This window comes from Coloeus monedula (genome assembly GCF_965178545.1).
Source record: "Coloeus monedula genome assembly, chromosome: 24".
Lineage (NCBI taxonomy): Eukaryota > Metazoa > Chordata > Aves > Passeriformes > Corvidae > Coloeus > Coloeus monedula.
Genome location: NC_138804.1, coordinates 2,443,500 through 2,460,631, shown reverse-complemented (window position 1 = coordinate 2,460,631; position 17,132 = coordinate 2,443,500). Strand labels below are relative to the sequence as shown.

The following is a 17,132-nucleotide window of genomic DNA, read 5'->3' as shown; positions in this document are numbered from 1 at the left end:
TTGATGGGAGCAGGGTTTGATGGGAGCAGGGTTTGATGGGATCACTGTTTGATGGGATCACTGATGGGATCAGGGTTTGATGGGATCAGGGTTTGATGGGATTAGTGTTTGATGGGATCACTGATGGGATCAGGGTTTGATGGGATCACTGATGGGATCACTGATGGGATCAGGGTTTGATGGGATCACTGATGGGATCACTGTTTGATGGGATCACTGTTTGATGGGATCACTGTTTGATGGCCCCACTCCTCACGGAGAAATCCTTCATTTTTGTGCCGCGGATGCAAAAAAGGAGCCGTTTAGGCCGCGCAAACAACGATTGTTTTCATTTTTGCCTTCTCCCACTTCCATACCGAGCTCACCCCTTCTCCCTCCCCGCTGGAAGGGGGTCCCCCGGTGCTGAGTGTGCCCCGTTTGTGTCCCCAGCCAGGATGTGTGACACGTACCTGCGCGGGCCCAGCGGCGTCATCACGTCCCCCAACTACCCCGTGCAGTACGACAACAATGCCTACTGCGTGTGGGTCATCACCGCCCTCAACCCCGCCAAGGTGGGTCCTCAGAACAGCCCTTTGTGCCCAGGCTGGTGGTGGGAAGCTCTGCAGATCCAGGGAGGAACGAGTTTGTGGTGTTCCGTGGAATTCCAGGCTCGTGTTTCATGGGATTCCAGGCGGGTTTGGGTTGGGAGTGAGCTCGAAGCTCATCTTGTGCTGTGGGTAAGGATGTCTTCCACTAGGCCAGGCTGCTTCAGCCAGGCCTGGGACAGTGCCAGGGATCCAGGGGCAGCCACAGCTGCTCTGGGAATTCCATCCCAGCCCTCCCCAGCCTCACAAGGAGGAATTTCACCCCAATATCCCATCCAAACCCGCTCCCTTTCAGTTCAGAGCCGTTGCTGAGGAGAATTGTTGATTCCCCAGAGCCGTGGAAGGAGGAGATGAACAAAGGGGGTTCTTTGTCCTGGTGTTTTATGGAACAGAAGTTGGAAGGGGTTTGGATGCTGGGCTGTGGTGGGGGAGCGTGTGAGCACAGCCAGACACATCCAAGCACATCCAAAGACATCCAAGCACCTCCAGACACCTCCAGACACCTCCAGACACATCCAAACACCTTCCACCATCCCAGGCTGCTCCAAGCCCCGTCCAGTCTGGTCTTGGACACTTCCAAGGATGGAGCAGCCACAGCTTCTCCAGGAAGCCTTTCCCAGCCCCTCCCCACCCTCACATTAAAGCTTTGTTCATCCCCTCAGGCTCTGCTTCTCTCCCCCAACAGACTCTTCTCTGTGTTTCCCAGCTGTCTCTAAATCCCTGCCCTTCCCTCCCTGCTGAGCACTCACTTTGTTAAGGGCTGTAATTAAAAGTGAGGGTAATTATTTGTAATCGAAGCCCCTTTGATATCTCGTGTGGAGGGTGGGGAGGTGCTCGAGCAGCCCAGCAAAGCAGCTCTTGGGGCAGGGCTCCTTGGGGCAGGGAGGCTGTGCCAGGAATGCTGATTATTCCCAGTTTTTTGACTGTGGCTGGCCCTTGCCCAGCAGGATTTCAGCCCCCAGGGTCAGAGGAGGGAGGTTTGGGTCTATCTCGTGCTATTTATGCACTGGTACAAATTTATTCACATTTATGCACTGTTAGAAATTGAAATACTTTATATATATATATACACCTTAAATACCTAAAGGATTGAAAGTCTGTACCAGGTGTGACTCCAGTGTGTGGGGAGAGAAGGAATTGTGGCTGCCCTGGCCTGGGAAAGATCAATCCCTGTCCATTTCCCCTGGCAATGGGAATTGAGTTGAGGGCAGTGTTTGGTGCCTCACAGCTTTTTCCAGTCTCAGCCCTTGTCTCTCCTGCAGCTCTGGCACAGAAGAACAGAAATTACTCTGCTGTGTAGCTCAAAGGGCCCTTTCTGAGGTGACAGAAGGTGACAGGCTTTGTTCCTTTGAGCGTCTGGATCCCTGCAAACATCATTCCGTCCGTTCTGGAGGAATCCTGAGCCTGCCGAGGCTCCAAGCTCCCATTTGCTCTCCCAGGGATGATCCCTTGCCTCTGGACATTCCTGCAGGCCCCTGATGCAAGCAGGGAATCTCAGGACTCACAGGATCTCCTGCTTGTAGCTGGCAATTGTTAGGAAGTGCTGGCAGCTCTGATGGGACCCTTTCCCTTCCCTCCAGAGCAGGGGCAGGATGGAGGAAGAGCCTGTGGGGTTCTCCCTCCCTGCTGAGCTCAGAACGAGCCTTCAGCCAGCAGAGATCCAGATTTCCTGAGGAACATCCCTCCATCCCCATTCCCAGGCAGGGTGTGCCTCAGGGCTGTCGTTATCCATGCTTGGGCTGCACGGGAGCCTGGAAGTGACCCGCATTTTGGGAGATGGAGCGTGGAACCAGGAGATCTTTCAGTGCTGCTTTATTGGGAGGGGTTTAGTGGTTGATGAGCCCCAGGATTCATCAGGGAATGGGAGGACACTGAGTGTTCCCTGGGTATCCAGGGGCTGGAATTCAGCACAGCTCAGGCTGGGGGGGGGTGTTTTATCCTTTTACGTTATTTTTGAACCTCTTTGTCTCCAAAAATCACCAACATCCAGTTTTTGTGTGGATAAAACAGCACTTGGAGAGCTGGGTGCAGACATTTCCTGGGTGTTTCATCGGATACCACTTCCATTTGGGTTTCCTGCTACAAATGATGAAGGAGGAGATGGAAATCATGAGGAAAATACACCGGCCCGGTGTTCCACTGACCCTTTTGTGGTGAATATTCAGGTCTAGCCTTCAGCTCTCTGTTCCTTTGCTTTCGTGCCAGTCTTGTGCCCAAAGTTTTCCTGCTTTTCCATCAGCAATGTGATGGGAAAAGCTTTTCCTCTGACCTTGCTGGGCAGAACTCTGTGATTTTTCCACGGGAACTTCTCCTTGGAGGAAGTTTCTCCTCTTCCCCTGCTTGGTTTCTCCCTCAGCTTTGAAGCCTGAGTCATAACACACACAGAATCTACAAGTCCTGACCCTTCCCTAAATCATAAAGGGGATTGGAATTGGTCAAATCCATTCATTCCAAGACTTCCCAGCTTGGATCAGAGATTCCACAGCACAAGGAAGTGCAGGTGCTGCTCCATGGGCTGCCCATCATACGCTGAAATCTGGATTGGTGAAATCAGCAGCCTTCCTTCCATTCCTTTTCCTTTGAAATGATAAATGGTTTAATTAATAGTGGCAGTTTGTAAAGGGTTTTTTGGGTTTCAGTGTCATTTACAGGGAGGGAAAAGCTCTTCTGAAGCAGGGAAGAAAAGCACCAACTCCTTGGGAAGGGCACAGCTCTCCCTGCAAGTCCTGACCCTTTCCTAAATCATAAAGAGGACTGAAATTGGTCAAATCCATTCATTCCAAGACTTCCCAGCTTGGATCAGAGATTCCACAGCACAAGGAAGTGCAGGTGCTGCTCCATGGGCTGCTCATCATGCACTGAAATCTGGAGCAAATCAGCAGCCTTTGTGTGAAGAGATTCCATTCCTTTTCCTTTGAAATGATAAATACCTCATTAATTTAATTAATAATGCTGGTTTACAAAGGGTTTCTTGGTTTTAGGTGTTCCATGCTGGAAGTTTGATTTACAGGTGGGGAAAAGCTCTCCTGGAGCAGGGAGGGTTGGGAGAAGAGCAGCAGCTCCTCTGGGAAGGCCACAGCTCTCCCTGCATGTCCCTCAGGGATGATCCCAGCGTTTCCCATCCTTGCCAGGGAAGGACTGGGGATGAATTACTTCCAATGCCTTTAAAATACTTGGGAATAAGGAGCATTTTGTGCCTGAGCTGGAGCTGCTGAAGTCGCTGTAATCTTTTTATTGACTCCAGTGGTCTTTGGATCAGGTCCTGCTCTGTGGAGCTTTTAATAGGAGCAGTGGGGAAGGCAGGGAGCTGAATTTAGGACTCATTTGCAAGTCCTCTGCTCTGTCTTTGGCAAAGAACCCCGAGATCCACTGAGCCCCATAATCCCCTCCAAGTTTGCTGGGAATTCTGCATCCACAGGGCCGAGGGCTCCTCACTGACAAGTTGGGATTATTTCCTGTGCAGAGGGGGGGACATCAAACCTATTTGGGGGATATTCTGATTTTTTTTTAGCTGGTCCCTGGTGCCCTGGGAATTCATTCCAACCACAATGGGAAAAATAAATCACTGGGGAGCTGAGAAATGCATATGGTAATTGGGGGATTTGCATAAAAGCTATTTCTGGCCCTTTCTTGACAGAATGAATGTTGCTGGTTGAGGTTTCTCCTGGGGTTATTCTCACCTGGAGCCAAAAAAAGCCCTTCCCAAGCTCACTGATGGAGGAAGGGCCCCTCTAGGGGATGATTTATTCCAAATGGAGGGGGAAATTCTGGAGCTTGGACAGTGGGGAGATGAGGAACGTGCTTTAGGACAGAACTGCACGAGCTGCTGTTTTCCTGGAGGGAATTCTTGTGGATTTTCCTCCTCGGGATGGCACTGCACTTCCAATCACTTTGGTGGCACAAAGCTTTGGAATCACGAGTCCCATCCCGTTTCCCTGGCTTTGCTCATTGCTCCCTGTCACTTCAGCACCTCCAAGTTTGGGGGTGCTGGTGCCTCTCTGGCTGTTTAATGAATCAGTAAATTATTCCCAGCTTTCAGAGCAAAAAAAAAAAAAATCCAACCCAGGAAAATGGGGAAATAAACACAATATTCAGCACCCAACTCTTGAGCCACGAGTGTGCTGGGATGTAATTAGTTGTTTAATTAGGGTCAGACTGCTCAGGATGCAGCTTCCTTGAGTGGCTGCTTGAACTAATGGTGTGTGCAGCTCTGCAGCTCGCTGTTCTCTGGATTAATTACATTATTCCAGCGTTTCATGCTTTGGTGACAGCCTGCACAGGTTAATATTTGGGTACTAGACACAAATTAACAGGGCCAGAGTCATCTAAAGGATCACCCTGTTTCACCATCCTGGGCCTTTGGGGAAAAAAACCCTTTTCAGAATGGCTAAAATCTCTAAATTTGTTTTTCTGTGCCTTGAAAAATGTTGTGTTCATCTGTAGAAGAGAAAACACAGGACAGCTCAGCCTGAGCTGTATAAACACCTTTTTTTTTTTACTTTTGGGTTGAACTTTGGGGTTTTTATCCCCCTGGGAATCCACACGTGCTCAAGTTTTGCAGGAGGTGCTGCTTATAAAGGCAAGAAGTGACCAGAGGAAGATTTTGGGTTCCCTGGGCTTCGGTTCCTTGCCCCAAACTGAGGTGGAGAGGGACACCAAGGCTCTGAGGTCCTCAGCACTCACCTGGTTCCTTCTCCTTCATGACTTCTGATGATTTTTGTGTTGTGTGAAGCAGCTGAAATGGGGATCAACCCACATTTGGTGATTGAATCTGTTAAAAGTCAGGAAATTTAATGTATTGATGAAGGTCTCGTGCATCTGAGTGTTTCTGTGCTTTTTTTTTTTTGCTGGTCAGGTAAAGAGTCCAAGAAACAAAAACTCTGCTGATTTCTGCTGATGGGGGGTGTGAAGCACTTGTTTAATTTAATTAATCTCTTCCTTTTCTGGTTGTTCAGCCTGTCCCGGGCTGGGTTAAGGACTCTGCCCCTAAATCACATTTGAAAAGCAGAGATTCCCAAAGCAGCTGAGAGCCTTGGAGCACAAACTTCCATGGGAATTCTACTCCTGAATGATGCAGAGAGGCTGCAGAAATCCTGTGGGGGCCAAAGTCTGGGTGGAGAAGGAGAGAAAAACCAGGGAACAAGGATGTGATGATGCTGGGGATGGTGTTTGCAGACAGCTGGAGGCAATTCACATAAATCCGTGAATTATCTCCTGCTCTGACCCTGAACCAGGAGAACTTCCTGAGCCACAAAGCAAAAGACTCTGCATTTACTTCATGCCTGTGTGCACATCCAAATCCACCTCCAGAATTCCAGCTTTGGGGAGGGAAGGGGTGGGAAAAGGCACCTTGGAATCCCAGCACACGGATATTGTTATCAGTGAAGGCAGCAGGGCAAGGAGAGATGAGGCAGAGGTGATTCAAATCACCGGGCAAAATCCAAGCTGGGCACTTCGGGGGATGTCCTGGAGATTTTGATGTCCTTGGAAGCTGCTCCTGAACAGAGCAAGGGATCCACGAGCAGGGCAGGGGTTGGTGTTAATTGTGGTAATTGTGGTAATTATGTTAATTGGGCCGTGTCTTTGGCAGGTGATCAAACTCAGCTTCGAGGAGTTCGAGCTGGAGAGAGGCTACGACACCCTGACCGTGGGGGATGGAGGCCAGGTCGGAGACCAGAAATCCGTGCTTTATGTGTGAGTAACAATTCCCGGGAATCCTCCTGGGGGAAACCTGGCCACGTGCGGCTGCGGGGCTGGGATCTGCCCCTGCTGTCCCTCTGCGGTGGTTTTTGGGCTGCTTGGCATTTCTGGGACAGAAAGTTCTGCCCTCTGTGCTTCCCTCCCCCTCAGGGAGAGGCTGAGGCTCTCCGGGGAGCTGAGAAAAGCTGGGATACAGAAGGAAAAGCAACGCAGGCACACACCAGGAGCTGTTTGGATCTCTGTCTCCTGCTGCCATCAGTTTGAGTGTAAATCCAAGATCTTGGAGTGACATCCCAGCATTTCACACCCAGGGTGCATTTGGGGAAACGAGGCTGCTTCCAGGCTGGGATTTGGGATTTTTGCATCCTCTGCTTGCAAATCTGATGTTCTCTGGGGGGTTCTTCAGCACAGGGATCTCACAGATGGTCCTGCTTTCCCTCCAGGCCTCTCCAGAACCACTCCAGCAAAGCTGTTGTGCTCTGGCAACTGATGGAGAAATTTGTTGTACTTTTTTATTCTTCCTCTTCTCTTGTTTTTCCACGTGAAGCAGCTTCCCACTCCATTTTCCCATATCAGCATTTCCTTGTCTTTCCCAAACCTCTGTTTCCCCGAGGTTTTGTTCCTTCCCAGCACATGGACAGGGGTGGGCCTTGGTCAGGAGCCCCAGCCTGGAACACACAGAAATGTGAAGGCTGATTATTGCACAAGTGTAATTAAAGTGTCCCAGGACACTTCACAGCTGCTTGGTCAAAACCTGCAGATCCCTGGAAGAAATTCCTGCCATCATTTCCCATTCCATCCCTTTTGGTTTGCCTAAAACCCACGAAGATTTTCCTTTGACTGGATTTTAATCATTCCATGGTTTTTTCCCACTCTCTGTTATCTCCTCAGCACTTTGCTGATGCAGAGTGGGAATGTCTGTGACTGAGCAAGGTGCAGTGCCTGGAATCTTTTCCCAGAAACTTCCCAGTAAATTGCTGGTGTTAATCCCAGCAGGAACATTTATTTGATTATAATCTGGGAGGATAAGTTGGAAGGCAGTGAAATAGGAGAGAGGTGTGAAAACCACAGTGGTGATTAATGTGCTTGAAAGTCCAGGGATCACTTTTCCCAGAGTTTGCTGCCCACTGTCAGCTGGATTCCCAGATCAGGAATAACATCTGGATGCAAAGTGTGGTTACTTTGGAGGAATCAAAATGCAGAAACTCCTGTCAATTCCAGTTTTCTTCCTGCTCTTCACTTCTTGGCTGTTGAGGAGCTCAGTCCTGCTGCCTTTCCAATCAAGGAATGCACTTGTGGAGTGAGTGGAGTTGCACAGCAGCAGATTCCATCCCAAACGGAGTTGGGAAGGACCATTTGTTTCCAGGCTCGTTCCCACCGCTGGAAAATGGGAACAGAGCAGATTGTTAGGCTGAGCTGCCTGATTTGCAGAGAGGATTTGATTTCCTGAAGTAACAAGCACCCAAATCAATCACCCAGCTCGTTAAAAGTGGGGTGGCAGAGGATGTGGAGAGCTTTGAAGCAGCTTTTCCTGGAGGTTTTTCCTCTTGGAATGTTCCTTATTCCTGCCTGGCTGCTGCTTAAATAAATAACTTGAGAATCAACAATGATGCTCCTGAACATCTCTGGGATGCAAAACAGGCACTAAAACAAGATCATTGCTTCATTCTCAGCACCCTGGGATCAATAAAACTCCTGCTGCAGGTCACAGCAGCAATCACAGAGCAAAGGCGGGGGCAGAGCTGGGAGAGCTTTGCTGAGATTGGGAGAGATGGTTCTGATTCCAGGGAAAAACACACTCTGGATTCCAGGAGAGCTTGAGCAGTGGCTGCTGCAGGTGTCCCTGTCCCTGGGGCCTGTGAAATCTCAGGGATGGGGAGGAGAGGTCTCTGGATGGTCCCATTTCCCTGGGATACCTGTCCTGGGAAGGAGCTGGCACTGGGCAGGGAGCGGAGTTAATGTCACCTGCAGGCAGCAGTGACACAGCCCTCGGAGCTGTCACACAATTCTGGAATGGGCTGGGGCAGAAGGACCTTAAAGGATCTTAAAGCTCATCCTGTTCCACCCCTGCCATGGCAGGGACACCTTCCACTGTCCCAGGCTGCTCCCAGCCCTGTCCAGCCTGGCCTTGGACACTCCCAGGGATCCAGGGGCAGCCCCAGCTTCTCTGGGCACCCTGTGCCAGGGCCTGCCCACCCTCCCAGAGAGGAATTTCTTCCCAATATCCCACCCAATTCTCCCCTTGTCCAGCTTGAAGCCATTCCCCCTTGTCCTGGCACTCCAGTTCCTGATGCGGAGTCCCTCTCCAGCTCTCCTGCAATCCTGGCAGGTGCTGGCGTTTCCAGCTGAACATTCCCAGCTCTCCCAGCCTGGATCCAGTCCCTTTATCAACTCCACATCCCTGCTCTGGACTTGCTCCAGCAATTCCACGTCCCTCTTACGTTGGAGCCTTTCAAGTGCTGCTGTTGTACCTGGGGCCAGGCACAACGCAGAGCTGAACACGGGGATGAATTTGGGTGTATTTAAACACCACAGAAAAGAGAAAAAACCCTCTTGTCCCTCTCCACTTGCACTTAATTTCTAAATTTCTCGCAGATAATACCTCAGCTGGAACAGGATAATCACAACATTAAACACAGGCAACACAACAGCTCTGCTCCTGGAATAATCGTCCTGCCCACGCTGTTCCCTTTCCAGGAGTGCAGGGAAGGGAGGGGGCTGAGCTCCACGTGGGCATCTGCCTGTGGAAAAGATGCTCGTGTGGGTGGGGATAAAGCTCTAAAGCTGTGTTGAACCACACCGAGGTGATTAATCCCAGAGGCTGAATGAGCCTCATTAACAGGGAGAGATCAGTGACATCTCCCTAAATCTCCTCAGCCCTCCTGGGAGGATCCTGAGGGGAAGGCAGAGCGCTGATCCTGCCTGGATTAGTGGCACTTCTGAAGGGCTCAGAGGGTGTTCAGCAGATCTGGGGCTCGTGCCTTGTCTGCCAGGTGCTTTTATGTTTTTTAGATCCTTGCAGAAGCTTCTCTCAGGGCGGAAATGCAGCAGGGAATGGGTGGGAAGCAATTTTTTGTAGCACTGGAAACTGCTGCGAGGGCAGTTGGGAGGATTCAGTCGGTCAGGGCGCAGTTTGGGTTCTGGGACTTTATTTGTTGGCTGATGTTTTGCCTCAGCCAGCAGAGAAACCATTCCTTTTGCTGCTGGATGATCTCTTGCAATAATGGCAGTGAGTTGTAATGATTGCAGCAAGGGTGGTGGGAGAAGATTCACTGTGGGGGCAGAGTGCAGGACATGAGAGGATTTTCATCAGACTTGAAAATCCCCCAGTTTTTTGGACAGTGGAATCTTTCCCCAGGAACTTTCCAGTAAATTTTCTTTGTTTGGGATGACTCTTAATTAGTTTGGCATTTTTCTGCTCCTGCAGAGGCCTTTATTTGAGGGTGGGTGAGTCTGAGGACACTTCAAGGCTGTTGATCTGCTGCTGTTGATGGTTTTTGCAGCCTGACGGGCACCACCGTCCCCGACCTCATCGTCAGCACCCAGCACCAGATGTGGCTCCTGTTCCAGACCGACAGTGTCAGCAACCTGCTGGGCTTCAAAGCCACCTATGAAGGTAATCCAGGCTCCTCTTCCCAATTCCCACGTTTCCAAAGGATCAGGGACGAGCTGAGTGCAGTGATTCGGGAGAAGAAGGAGCTTCTCTAAAGAAATCGAAGCTCTGGAGGTTTTTTCCTCCTTGAGAGGAGCTTTGCTGGTTCCTTTCCCATCCAGGCTGGCTGGGTGGGGACTGTCCCATTGCCTTTTTGTGTTTTCTTGGAAAAGAGTTGGGAATCTCAGCTGACTGCCTGTGGGAAGGGAGGGGATGGGGGAATCGATGGTTCCAGCAGAGCACTGGTGTCAAATGCTTTAAACTGGGACTAGGCTGGAGTGTTTTGAATAAAATAAAAGTTCATCCTGGGGTTTTTTTTCAAAGAAACTCACGGAATGCAGCAAGATGCGAGTGCTCCAGTCTGGCCTAAGCTGCTGTGTTTGCTGTTGTCACAGGTGTTGGCAAAAACAGGGAAAATGTGAGGGGAAAAGTGTCCCTGGGAGCTGCTGGAAGTGCCCAGCAGGAACATTCAGCTCTGGATCCTCCAGGCCCCAGATGCACATCAGCCCTGGGGTCGTTTCTGAAGGGTTTCCCGTGGCTGTCCCTGCTCCAGGGGGTGCCAGGGCCTGGCCCTGGGGCTGCTGCTGCTGCTGAGGGAGCTCCGGGAGCAAATCCCAGGAGCCTGAGGGACCTGAGCTCCTGGAAGACCCAGCTGGAGCAAATACAGCATGGGCAGGGAACCTGGGGGGGAACAGGTCCTGATGCTGGGCTTTTTACAGGATTCCAAGATGTTGAGGTGTTTGCACGGAGTCTGGGATATTTTACAGGATTTCAGGGATGCTGGGATAGTCCACAGGGTTTCAGGGATGCTGAGTTATTTACAGGATTGCAGGAATGCTGGATTTGTACAGGATTGCAGGGATACTGGGGTATTTGCAGGATTTCAGGACTGCTGGGGTACTTACAGGATTGCAGGAATGCTGGGATGTTTGCAGGATTTCAGGGATGCTGAGGTATTTGTAGGATTTCAGGGATGCTGGGATATCTTACAGGACTTCTGGGGTACTGAGCTATTTACAGGATTGCTGGGATACTGGGCTTTTCCCAGGATTTCAGGAATACTGGGATATTTTACAGGAATATCCTAATAAGGGAACTGCTCCTGCTCCCTGTGAGCCCCCCAATCCCCCGTTGTCACTCAGGCCTTGGAATCCTGTGGAACTGGAGCTTCCAGGGGCAGATCTGCTCCTCCACTTCCTGCACAGCAGAATCCCAGGAGCACTGAGGCTGGAAAAGCCCTCCAGGGTCACTGAATCCAAGCAGTGCCCAGTCCCCACCTTGTCCCCAGCCCAGGGCACTGAGTGCCACATCCAGGGATTCTTTGGACACCTCCAGGGATGAGGACTCCAAATTTCCCCTTCCAAGGCCTGACCATGCTTTCCATGCAGAAATATTCCCTAAAATCCAACCCAAACTCCCCTGGCCCAGCCTGAGGCCGTTCCCTCTCCTCCTGTCCCTGTTCCCTGGGAACAGATCCCAAATCCCATCTGGCTGCCCCCTCCTGTCAGGCAGAGAGTGAAAAATTCCCTCCTGATCCTCCTTTGCTCCAGGCTGAGCCCCTTTCCCAGCTCCCTCAGCCGCTCCAACAACAACTCCTGTAATTCCATGAAATTTTTCCTCATTTCCTGGATATCTTTACAGTTTTTCCAGCACTTTGCTGACCCTGCTGAACGGATTCGTGCATGGACAAGCAAACCCAGCCCATGCTGGGGGCTGAGCTGCCCTCCCTCAGCCCTGGCCACAAAAATCCCGGAATTTTTGCAAATGCTTGGAGCTGCAGAGCGAGAGGCATCCAAGGGAGAGGGAATTGCCAATTCCCAAATGCATTCTGGAGTTCTGGGCGACTCCTGACAAGTTCCAATATCAGTTTTATGGCCTAATTCTGAGAGGAAAATCGGAGCTGATGGAGCTGTGGAGAGTCAGGACTGAAAATCTGCCTGACGGGAGGGTGGAGTGTGTTGGACATCCATCCATCCCAAAATGGGGAGTTGGAATGAGGGGAATGCAATCCCAGAGGCTGCCACCTCCACCAGGAGATTGATGATGGGTGCTGCTCCCAGGAGCTGCTGGAAGGCCTTGCTGAGGAGGGGGATGCGCCATCAGATTTTTAATGCTGGGATTTGGGGAGCCCAGCCAGGTCCTTCTGCTTCCTGTGAGGGTAAAAAATAATATCTGCACCAGGGAGGGCATGGAGAGCACCAAGAGTCTGGATTTGGGAGTTTCCCCGTGTTCACACAAAGAAGGGATGAGTTTGGAGCAAACACCCAGTGTGTGTAAATCATTGATTCTCACTTCAGCTCTGCCAGGCCGAGGGTCTGGCTCGTTGATGTTCCCCAAAAATCACTCCTAAATCTCCAATCCCAACTTTTATCCTCATGAACAGACGTTTTTTCATCCTAATGAACAATGGTTTGGGGTTTCCAGTGCTTGGCAGAAGGAATTGGGGTTAAGCTCCACTTGGCTGGAGAATCCTTTCCTTCCTCCCCACTGCTGCAACTTTTGGGAGAGGGCTCCAAGCCTTCCAGGATCCTGGGGCTTCTCTTCTCCCTCTTTCCCTTTAATCCTGGGTGATTTGTTGGGAAAACACCTTCCCCTGGAGCTGATGCCTTCCACATCCATCAGGATATTCGTGTAGAATTCCCAGCCCCTTATAACAGCTGGAATAAAGGATTCCTTCAGGTCACGTTTTTCAGAAGTTCCTGAGAAATTTAGGATTGATTAAAGAAGATTCAGACTCCCATAATCTCCTTCTGAGGGATTTTCCCCATCAGTGGACTGAAGTTTCCAAAAAAAAAAAACCAACCCCTTATTCCTTCTGCTGATGAACCTGAGTTTATTCCCAGCAATAGCATAAATTAATTTGTAAATTTATAAATTCCCGTGGTAGGAACATTAAAACATGAAAATAATAATAAAAAAACCCCAACAGAACAAAGCCAGATTTTAATTTCATGTTGTATTATTTTACTAGAAAGCGAGAGTTCCAAATTAAAACCAGATTTATGGGAACTCCCACACTGATTTAATTTGGATTTCTGCTGGAATCAGGTTGGAGCTGACTCAGGTGTGTGCCCCGAGCCCCCCTGCTGCAGGCAGGGGATGATTAAAGGCTCTTCATTGTCAGGGGAGTGCTGAGCAAGGCTTTGGCTGTGGAGAGCTCAGCTCCCAGCTGGAATTCAGCCCCACGGTGCTGAAGAGGCTCGGGAGCTCTGCAGGGCCGGAGCTGGAGATTTCCTCTGCTGCTTTTGGTGCTTTTAATCGAGCTGGGCTTTGCTGGGACAGGCTTCCTGCAGCTCTTTTTCCCTTTATTCAGGTGGAAATCCAGCCCTGGGTTTAATTTTTGGGGTTCTGCATCACCTGCCCCCCATGTTGTTGCTGAGGGGGCTCTCTCAGGAGGCTGAGGGGTCCCGTCCCTCCTGCTCTGCTTTCCCATTCCGTGTGCTGAGCTTCACACAAACCCCGAGCTCTGAAGTGCTGCTGAGCCACAGAAGGGCTTTGAGCTCATGCTGAGCTGAGCTGAGCTCTGCCAGGGCCGTGTTCCTGGCGTTTAAGCCTTGCCCAAAGCTTAGGCAGGGTTTGGGGTGATGCTGATCCCGCCAGAGCCAGGCCCAGCTGCTGCACTTGCTCTGCTCTGGTGGCTTCAGCTGGGAGGGAAAAGCAGGAAGGGCTTTTTTCTTTTCATTCATCCCCTCCTTGTTGTGTTCCCTCTTTAGAACCATTTTTTCCTCATTCAGGGAATCCCAGACTGGTTTGGCTTGGAAGGGACCTTAAAACCCATCTTGTTCCACGCCTTCAATGGGGTCAGAACCAGAGGATCCTTTGGGTTGGAACGAGCTGATCCCTTTTTGATTCATTCTTGGAATCAAAAACTAAAAGGCAACAGAAACTCCCTGGTCCTGATTCCTCCAGATTCCTGCCTGACACCATTAGCTTTAATTAATTCAGCCACATTAATTAAAACACAGAATCCCGTGTGTGAGGTAAAATACTTTCCTGACTGGGGGTGACACTTGTGGGGTTACCTGAGGTTTCACAAATGCTTCACCCTGTGGCTATCCCTTCCACAAACCAGAGTTCTGCTTGCTGGCAGCTCCCCAAATCCTCATTTCCCCCCAGAACCGAGCCAGGCAGGAGCAGAAATTCCAGTGGAAGCACAGGAGAGGCACAGCCTGGATTTGGGGGAGCCTGCAGGGTGTGTGAGGGAGGCTTTGCTCTCCAGGACCCAATTTCCCCCACAGCAAAGAGCACAAAGAGCTGTGCAGAATTCCTGCTGCCACGTTTTCCCTCAGAAAACAGAGTTGTGTCAAAATTCCCCCTGTATGAATAATATTTGATGGAGGAGCTGTGAAAGATTCGTGTCAACTTGTTTCCTTTCAATAATGTCAAAACACTTGGTTTGGATGTTCTTGTTTAGTTTTGACTTTTATTATTGGAATGTGGAAGTGATTTTGCTTTAAACTTCCATCAGGAGGAATGTTTCAGTCGTACTGAGGTAACACATTCTGATATTTTTTGAATTGCTCCTTTTTTTTTCTTTTTTTTTTTCTCTTTTTTCTTGGTGGAACTTCTGCCCTGCTAAATTATTTCTTGGATTTTACTCCCTACGCAGGGAAATGCAGGAACCTGGGGGATTTTTCTCGGGACAGAAAATGGAATTTCTGCATAAATTCCGTTTCCCAACCTCTGTGAGGTGATGAAACCTGCGAGCTGTGGTTGCCTGCTGCTAACAAGGGCAGGGTGGGAACTGGGAGCTCTCAGTCCTCATTTCTCTCCCCTTTTTAACCCCCTGATTTGAGCTGGGGTCGTGCAGAGGGACAGGAAAGGGTGAGGAGGGAGGAGACCTCTTGGTGTTGTCTTTATTCTCCCTCAGCAAAGGGTCAAAATGCTCTGATTTCCCTCACTTGGCTGCATTTTTTCCGAGCTCCTGACGCCCTCAGCACATCCTGGTTTTACAGGAGCCAGGGAGATGCTGCACATTCCCAGTTCCCTTTGGAATTATGGCTCTGGAACTTCGGCTTCTGCCATAGCTGGTGTGGAATTCCTGCAGCTCTCATCCCTCCAGAGCCACCAGCCCGAGCTGAGGGAAGCGTTTGGGACTGGCTGTGGGGTTTTGGCCTCTCTGACCCTTCTGGGAAAGCTCCCGTGGGCTTCAGGAGGACAAGGCTGCCACGCTGGGGTCGGGCAGGAATTGTTTGTGTCCGTGTGTGGAGGAGTTTTGGGGCTGCCACGATGGGAATTTTCTGTGTCAGTGCATGGAGGGGTTTTGTTGTTGGCACTGGAAGAGTCCCTGGGTGTGCAGGAGCAGCCTGGGAAGGGCTGATTCTCCTTCTCTCTGGGTACAGGATGGGCTGGGAGGCGAATCCACACCTGCTCCATGTTCTGAGGGATGGCTGGAGCGAGGTGTGTTGGCGTCACAGAATCATGGAATGGTTTGGATCAGACAGGACCTTAAAGCCCATCCCAGTCCGTGGGCAGGGACACTTCTCACTATCCCAGGGTGCTCCAGCCTGGCCTGGGACACTCCCAGGGATGGAGAATCCTCACCAAATTCCAGCAACCAGAGGGATCCCAGGACATCCAACAGCTCCTTCCCTGAGCACGCTGCGCTGCTGCCCCAGTGACAGCAGCACTGGGGACACTGGGGACACTGGGGACAGCCCCTGCAGCTCACAGAGCCATCACTGGCCCTGGCTAACTCTGGATTTCCAGGCTCCAAGGTGTGGGAAGGGAAGGAGTAACAGCCATGGGTGTTTCAGGGCAGCTGAGTGGCAGCAGGGAGCGCTCACAGCCCCCTGGCTCTGATAAATGTTCCAAATCCGCTCCTTCCCATCCCAGCTCCTTGCTATTCCTTGAGTTTTAAAGCTGCATTTTCATTTCCTGATAGGCACTGTTGGCCTTGTGCATTTTTGGGGGGAGGAATGCACAGTTCAGTGCAGCTTCAACACCCAAAATACTCTTTATTTTCCATCCCTGATATGCAAGTACAGCTCCTAAACAGTTGGATTTGGAGACTCTGCAGGAAGATCCGTAAACCCTGGCAAAGTGCTTTCACTGAGAGGCAAAAACCACAGCCTATCTCACGAGAAGTTTAATATTAATTTATGTTAAATTATTTTGGGGATGCTTCATTAGCTGCCAGTGAGTTTTCAGCTCAAGATGCAGCAGAAGCTCCGTGCCGTGTGACTTCTGCTCAAAATACACCTGGATCTGGAGTTGCCTGGAGCCAGAATAATAATGAGGGTGCTCGTTGTTATTCCAGCCAAATTGGGACATTAGAGGGAGTCATGCAAATCCCGGCTGCCACGATTTTCCTCTGTAAAGGAAGTGTCATAAAAGAGATTTCCAATTTGGTGCAAGAAATTGGAAGCGGGGAGAAAAGACAGCGAGACTGATCAGAGATGATGGGGATAAAAACCAGAGGGTGTGGGAGCAGAGAGGAGTGTGGAGCAGAGAAATAATGTGGGAACACTAAGGAGGGATGAAGGAATGAAGTTTTGGAGCTAATAGTGATCCAGGGCAGGGAGCCCTTTGGAAATGGAATTGGAGGGAGCAGGAGATGATAACAGGAAATTGTGTCTGGGGTTTATTTGGAGTTGAAATGCACACGGAGAGAAGGATTAGCTCCGTGTCGGGACAAGGCAGGAATGGGAATGGGGTGGGGAGGGAAGGAAAGGGGACGGTGCAGCAAATTCCCTCTGTGTCCCTGTGCCAGGGGGCTGAGGGTGGGTCTTGCTCAGCCAGATGTGGTCCCTGGAATTCAGAAGTTCCTGGAGCACATGCAGAACAGGAGCTGCTTTGGATCCTCATTTATTTCCTGTATTTTATTTTTTCATTTCAGCTGGGATTGTCACAGAACCCTGGAATGGTTTGGGGTGGAAAGGACCTTAAAGATCATCCAGTTCATGGGCAGGGACATTTCCACTATCCCAGAGTGCTCCAAGCCCCGTCCAGCCTGGCCTTGGACACTTCCAGGGATCCAGGGGCAGCCCCAGCTTCTGTGGGAATTCCTTTCCAGCCCCTCCCCACCTTCACAGAGAACAATTCTTTTCTGATATTTAATCCAAGTCTGCCTTTCCTCATCCTAAAGCCCTTGATTTGAGGCTGGGGGAGCAGTCAGGATGGGTTTTTAGGAGACAATTCAGGTTGGGGTGCCACAATCTGGTGGGGGCTGCACCAGCTGGGCCTCATCCCCCTTC

General features: G+C 50.5%; 1 protein-coding gene across 1 annotated transcript in view; it reads left to right on the top strand.

Annotated features, from left to right (window-relative positions):
• The window catches only part of CSMD2 (CUB and Sushi multiple domains 2), a gene marked incomplete at both ends in the record, with an annotated part of 303,868 nt that overhangs the window by 149,270 nt on the left and 137,466 nt on the right, over nt 1-17,132 (top strand). The window contains 3 exons of the mRNA XM_082296608.1: nt 430-551; nt 6,175-6,278; nt 9,788-9,900. Of these exons, the coding sequence (XP_082152734.1) occupies nt 430-551; nt 6,175-6,278; nt 9,788-9,900 (339 nt within the window). The remainder of the gene's footprint in view (nt 1-429; nt 552-6,174; nt 6,279-9,787; nt 9,901-17,132) is intronic.